The sequence below is a fragment of the Triticum urartu genome, chromosome 4A (genome assembly GCF_056163025.1).
Source record: "Triticum urartu cultivar PI428250 chromosome 4A, HENAU_Tu73, whole genome shotgun sequence".
NCBI lineage: Eukaryota > Viridiplantae > Streptophyta > Magnoliopsida > Poales > Poaceae > Triticum > Triticum urartu.
In genome coordinates, this window is record NC_141876.1 from 17,772,290 (window position 1) to 17,779,675 (window position 7,386).

General features: G+C 46.5%; 1 protein-coding gene across 1 annotated transcript; it reads left to right on the forward strand.

Annotated features, from left to right (window-relative positions):
• Positions 1 to 1,110: 1,110 nt before the first annotated feature.
• LOC125550305 (HIPL1 protein) lies at positions 1,111 to 6,449 on the forward strand. The gene is made up of 7 exons (XM_048713276.2): positions 1,111 to 1,391; positions 1,481 to 1,638; positions 2,608 to 3,399; positions 3,579 to 3,795; positions 4,429 to 4,607; positions 5,205 to 5,446; positions 5,812 to 6,449. The coding sequence occupies exons 1-7, from the start codon at positions 1,289 to 1,291 to the stop codon at positions 6,218 to 6,220; spliced, it is 2,100 nt and encodes a 699-aa protein (XP_048569233.2). The 5' UTR covers positions 1,111 to 1,288; the 3' UTR covers positions 6,221 to 6,449.
• Positions 6,450 to 7,386: the final 937 nt, after the last annotated feature.

The following is a 7,386-nucleotide window of genomic DNA, read 5'->3' on the forward strand; positions in this document are numbered from 1 at the left end:
TTAGGGCATCTTCAACGGCAACATGCAAACAACCTTTCGCATTCGGGGACCAGTCCGCGGATATGGATGTAGGAGACAGTCATCCAACACTAGCTGCATACATTTTCATAACAACTCAAACCAACCGGATAAAGTTCGTACAAACACAATCGAATTTCATGCAAACTCGGTCGAATTTCATACAAACATGATGGATTTGATGCAAACTGAACACAAACGGTTACATTTTGAACACCAACATGATCCTCGCATTTTCCGTGTCCCGTGCAAGTTGCAACCTTTCCTTCTCAAGCTCAATGTCACCAAATGTCTTGGCCTTCTCGAGCTCCCATTTGATCGCCGCTTGTTGCTTCTCCAACTCGATCTTCTCCCTCTCTATTTCTAGCTTCTTCTCCGCCCTCTTCCGGTCCCACTCCATCCTTTTCTTTTGCGCATCCAACATGAGCTTGTACATCTCCTCCTTCTTGTTCTCCCCCATCAAAAAAATGCCCGTCCATGTGGACGACATTTTGGTAGCCGCGGCATCATGGACGAAACGTGCCTTCTCCCACTTGTTTCCCATGAATTGGCGGTTGTCCATTTGCACAGTGGCTTTTCCATTCGTCACGACAACATCGTTTTCTTCATCGTCCAACCCAATTGATTGGTTCGAGCTTGAGCCATCATTTCTATTCTTACCGGACTTGAGGTCGGTCACAAGTTGGTTACACTTCGGCTTGCAAGTCGCCGCCGACGGATCAGGCCCGGAGGTGAGGAATGGGAGCAAGGATGTAGGCGAGCGAGGGTCCGGGCGCGGGAATGGTTGGAGGGCGGGAGAAGGAGAAAGGGTTTGATGAATTTGGTGCAATTTGGAGTGAGGTTGGGCTGTCGGATCCGACGTGGCAGCACACTTGTGGATATGCATCGACATGTCGTCCTCAAAAAATCATGATCGGTAGTGACCGGGCAGCCCGTCCGAACGTATGAGATGAGTTTGAGAGGTCTGGATATAAGATGCTTTTGCTACTCCTGCCAATCAACGAGGTCTAAAACAAGGTGGCACGGCGAGGTTCCTGCTCCCGGTATAAAAACGAAGCGGCCGACAGATGTCCCGCCGGCGCCATTATTCAAAGCCAACTCGGTCAACTCTCACACGCCGCCCGCGCGCCTTCCTTCTTCCTCCTCCCACTCCCCAAGTCCCCATCGGCATCACCCCACCCCCCAATAAATCTGGCCGCTCCTCGCCTCGCCGCTACGCAATCATGCCCGTGCCCGCGCGCGACAGCCGAGGCAAAGAACCGGACCAGCGATGGGGAGGCCACGCTCTCTCCCGCTCCTGCTTCTCCTCCTCTGCCGCCTCTCGTGGCAGCAGCCGTGGCTCCTCCACGCCCTCCCGCTCTGCACCGACTCCAGTGAGCAGAGCAGCTTGCCTTCGTGTTCATTTGGCTTTTGTCAGCGTCGCGTGGATGCTGATGCTATCGGATCTGCTTGATGTTTGCAGGGGCGCCGGCGCCGCTGAACGGGACGCTGGGGTTCTGCTCCTACAGCGGGAGCAGCTGCTGCGACGCCGCCGCCGACGCCGCGCTCAAGAAGCGGTTCCAGGCCATGAGCGTCTCCGACGCCGCCTGCGCTGCCGTCGTCAAGTCGGTCCTCTGCGCGGTACGGATTGCCATCTTTTCTTCCTCCCAGCTCCAACTAGTGTGGGGACTGAGTTGTATGTGCTGTTGTTGCAAACCAACGTGTTTTTTATCGGGTTGGTTGCACACTACATGTTCGATGTTTTGCCTGAGCTGGGGACTGCAAATGAAAGGCCTTCGATCAGCTGAAACCTGGTTACCTGGGCAGCGTTTGTTTAATATTGATGTTACACTGCTAGTGTTGATCCGCCACCAATATTGAGGGAAAAGTGTTGCATGTCCATGCACAAGTTTACAGTCCAGACGCCTGGAGCTCTGTTTGGATAGCTTTTTCTTGTGCCGCCAGGTTTTCATCCCATGGCGCGTGTACCGATTGCGGGCATGTGCAGTGGGTTTCCTAGCAGTGCCGAACCCACCTTTTCCCTTTCCCGTTTCCTGATTAACTCTTGTGTTGGTCTGATGTATTTCCGTTATGATCAGTAATGGAAACGGGATGAGCACAGTTCAAAAAAGAAGTCCATGCACAAGTCAAATACTGGGGGGCACACGACTCTAGTTACGTACTTGATAATGACCGTATGTTCTGTGTTTCTGGGTGGAATCTCTAAGAAAGAAACTTGGGTGAAGCCATTTTTGTGTTCTGGAACTGAGATTCATATTAAGTGTTAAAACATGTCTGAACATGCTGTGGACTTTTTAAGAGTTACCACTGTTTATTGTTCAATTGGGGGACAACTTCAAATTCAAACGAATTTGAAGAAAATCACACACAAGTTCGTAGGAAATTTCTAGAAACAGACCGGGTTTCTAGAACATGTAGCAGATCCAAATTTGCCCCTTCTTGGTTGATTTGCTGGCATCTAGCGGAGACCAAGAAATTTGGTTATCACCAGGCTGAGATTTTTCTTCTTCTTCTTCTTCATGTTTACTGTTAGTCTGTTATCCTTTAATAATAAGTAGTATTAACAAGCTTTTTTATTTTTATTTTCAGAAATGCAGTCCATTTTCAGCTGAGTTGTTCAACTCAAGCTCAAAGATTCGGATGGTTCCACTTCTGTGCAACTACACCTCTTCCGGAAGTTCTGCTCAGTCAAAAGATTCCACACAAGATTACTGCAAACTAGTCTGGGAAACCTGCAAAAATGTGACAATATCGAACTCTCCTTTTCAACCTTCCTTGCAAGGAAGTGGAAGCCTGCCTAGTTCCGCGTCAAAGCTCACCGATGTCTGGCAGTCAGAAAATGACTTTTGTACATCATTTGGTGGCTCATCCGATGACAAGTCGGTATGCTTCAGCGGAAATGCAGTTTCATTCAACACCACCGAGCCGTCACCCTCCCCTAAAGGGGTGTGCCTCGAGAGAATCGGCAATGGGTCGTACCTGAACATGGCCCCTCACCCTGATGGATCCAACAGAGTTTTCTTGTCCAACCAAGCAGGAAAGATATGGTTGGCAGATGTCCCGGAACAGGGGTCTGGAGGCACTCTGCAGTTCGACGAGGCGAACCCGTTCCTTGATCTGACCGACGAAGTGCATTTGGACTCCGAGTTTGGGCTCATGGGTATAGCATTTCATCCAAAGTTTGCTGCCAATGGGCGCCTTTTTGTTTCCTATAATTGTGATAGAACTCAGTCACCTAACTGTGCTGGTAGATGTTCATGTAATTCTGATGTTGGCTGTGACCCTTCAAAGCTAGGCACTGACAATGGTGCTCAGCCATGTCAGTACCAAGTTGTGGTTTCAGAGTATTCTGCAAAAGTCTCCTCATCAAATGTTTCTGCGGTACGCATTTGGATACCCACTTCTACACAGATCTTGAAATTGATGTTCTTTGCTTAATCCTAATTTCATTGTTCGTAGTTTCTCATTCCCCAGCTCACAATGAAGCATGTCTGAAATGAAAGAAGAATGTCATAGAGCTAACATTTGAATAGCATCCTAATTACTGTTTTCTTTTGTAGGCAACATCTGCTAATCCATCAGAGGTTAGCAGGATATTTACAATGGGGTTGCCGTATACAGCTCATCATGCAGGACAAATACTTTTTGGACCTACAGATGGGTATCTGTACTTTATGATGGGGGATGGTGGAAACAAAGGCGACCCTTTCAATTTCTCTCAGAACAAGAAATCACTCTTGGGAAAAATAATGAGGCTTGACATTGACAGTGTACAAAGTAAGTTAGCACTTGAAACAGGTTATTTTGTTTGCTGTCATATTTGCATCCTGTTGACTCCATCTCATATTTTTTTCGTTTACTTAGTATAATCTGTTTTTTGTTCAGTACCATAGCATTTGATTAAGGCTTATTAATATATTTATCAATTGTACAGTTTATCATTTCAGGAAATCATTTGAAATACTTAAATTGTTGATGTTATAAATATTCAGTTTGTCATTTCTGGAGATCATTTGAAATACTTAAAATGTAACTATGCTACTCCCTCCGGTCCGTTGTACTAAATCGGCGATAATTAATATGGATCGGAGGGAGTACTAAAGATACCCCCTACTCTTCTGTTGTTTCCATAACAACAACAATATGCTTCTTGCAGGGACATTCAGGAATGTAAGGATTACACTGTTTCCACACTAATTTTGTGAGCAGATGTTGGGTATGTTCAGGAATATAAGGAAGCTAATCGATTGTTTTCAGCTGTTAGTTGAAGTTACCTTATCAGATGAACACTGGCGTTGTAGAAATTTTATAGATGAAGAACCCAGTAGCATGGGTAGTTAACGCGGCACACCAAAGATTTAACTTTGGTTATCTTTTTTCTCCTAAACCCTTCTAATATTTTGCTTTCAGGCCAGAAGCAAATTGGTAACCAGACCTTGTGGGGCAACTATGCAATTCCAAAGGACAATCCATTTGCTCAAGACAGTGAGTTACAACCAGAGATTTGGGCCTTGGGGTTTAGAAACCCATGGAGATGCAGTTTTGATTCTGAGAGGCCTTCCTACTTCTACTGTGCAGATGTTGGGCAGGTACGTTAACTTGCTTGTTGCTCAATTTTGATTAATGTAGTTAAAGTGAAGCTACTAGACGATATGGTAACAGATTTGTATTATTTCAAATTTATGTTGCATTCATTTCTCCAGTGCTTTGACTGAATATTGTCATATGAGTATCAGACACATAATCGATAAACTCCAGTTTTCCTCTTTCAAGGCTTGGCTCTTATAATCTCCATTACCGCACAAGAGTTCGACAGTTTCATGTGCTTCCAATATTTATAATTTTAGCATACCCTGCTCAGCAGACACATGTTTCGGCCTTTATCATGGGACATTCTTCTGCATTAGTGAATGGACATAAAAAAATGTTTAAATCTCTTACAGTTATCATGTTTTGCGAAGCTTCACTTTGTAGTTTGTTTTGTGTAAAGAATGCTCAGTTCACTTTTTACTATCAATACTAAATAATTTCCTAGGCTGACATAAATACTATCCATTTCTTATTGCTGGCTCAGTACAAACCTCTGAACAAACCATAATGTCCTAGGTTGGCCTTGGCCAGAAATTGCATTTGGTCTGCCAGTCTGTCTGTCTAACTCCAATGGTTTTTTTACCGCACACGCACAGGATGCATACGAAGAGGTAGATTTGATCTCCAAGGGTGGAAACTACGGATGGCGTGCATACGAAGGCCCATATGTCTATCATCCAGAGTGGACACCCGGGGGGAATACATCACTTAGTTCCATAAATGCCATCTTCCCTGCCATGGGCTACAACCATTCTGCTGTGAACAAGAACGTTGGGTCTGCATCAATTACAGGTGGATATGTCTACCGTGGGTCTACTGATCCCTGCTTATATGGAAGGTACACTTCTCCTAACTTGAATAATAAATGAGCAAACAAGTAAAAGTACTACTTCTGGACATGGAGTTTCTGCTTGCAAGCTCAAATGTTTTCTCATGAACAAGAAAATCGATTTTTTTAGTAAAATACTAGCTCTGTTCCAAAATATATGACGTTTTGGTAGGCTAGTTGGAGGTAGTAAATAATAAAAACTGATATTTTTACAACAAACATTGACGAATTGTTTACATACGTACGTACAATTTTTTTGTGAAGAAGAAACATTTCCAAATGCTCTGGGCTAAAAAGAATCGATACTCCAAAAAGATTATTTGTGAAAGCATTCCTACAACCTCTTTAATCCAGTACACATGATTTGGTCTCAGGTACATGTACGCTGATCTGTACGCATCGGCGATGTGGACCGGCTCGGAGACCCCACCGAGCAGCGGGAACTACACCTCCACCCTGACGCCGTTCAGCTGCTCCAAGAACTCCCCGATACCCTGCGAGTCCGCTGGCGGAGGAGGTCCTCTCCCGTCGCTGGGCTACATATTCTCCTTCGGCGAGGACAACCGCAAGGACGTCTTCGTCCTGGCCAGCAAAGGCGTCTACCGGGTCGTCCGGCCCAGCCTGTGCGGCTTCACCTGCGCCTCCGAGAAGCCGGCGACCGATAACGGAACAACGCCAACTACGCCTTCCGGCCCTTCGTCGTCGTCCCTAGCCTCGGTGACGCGGGCAGGGACGTCGATGGCCGTGGCCCTGGCCTCCGTTGTATATGCGCTGTACTTTTGAGCTCCCTCCATGCGTGTGTGTAACTGCAGCGTGTTTTTCTACGCAGACGTTCACATCACGCACACACACTCACGGACTCTACGAGCAGCTCCAAGAGATTGAGCCGGCAGATGAGTATTTAGTATTGGCTGTACTACTAAAGTGATGAAGCCTCACCACATTGCTTAGCTGAAACTCGGTTTCTTTTGTAGTAGAATAATAAAGTTTGGCATCTCTACCATCTGAGACAGTTGGGGATTGTTGTGGCTCGACAGTGCTGCCAATGAATGTGTTGGGGCCGGCCGGGTCGGCTTTGTCCTGGTACCAACTTGTGTTGTGAAGCTGCTGCAGCGCTTGTGTTCGGCTAGCCCGTCGCCATCCCGGCTTGAATGAATTTTTGTTACTACTAATTGGGCCTGCCTGCCTGCCTGCCAACGGTTCAGAGAAGACGGGAGGGAGGAAGCTCGTCGTCACTGCTGTAGGTTCTTGTCTTGCTACCTGTAGGGGAATGGATTATTGGGAATGGAATGGATTGTCTAACAACCGAATGCCACGCTCGCTTCATTCTGCGGTTGCTCGCTCGAGATCCTGGAGCGATCGTGCGGACGTGTCCACAGCCAAACCGAAACCCAGAAGAAAAATACTAAGTACTACTTAGCCTGCTAATATAATCTGTCATTTCTAGGCGGCAGAAGAGAACCGACAGAGAATAGAATCCAATCCAATTCTGTTGGGGAGAGGAGGTCTCTTCCTGGCCTGCTCGACCGCTCCGATCTTGATCTCGTCAACGCATGCACCAACCAAGCGAGCAGAATGGGATCAAATGATACTCTAATATCAGTGCCATTGGATGCCATTATTTTTGGGTGGGTACTGCTGAGTGCACAGGTACGTACGTGCTCGTCCTCGGCTATATCGACCATCCATCGGACGGCCGGCCGGCCCGTGCATGAGGCCTTTTTTCCGGTGCTCTACCGTGAACGGGTGCCAAGCATGCCACATAAGTAAAAAAATGACATGGCACAACATTTAAGAAAGGGAGAGAGTACTTTGGTGACCCCAGAAAGAACCAATGCCAAGCACGAGAACCTGGGCAAACCACTTAAATGAAACAATTTGGCCAATGCATGAAAGACTTTAGGTGCTAACTCATTAAATAAAATGTGCTTAGCAACAACAAGTTAAGC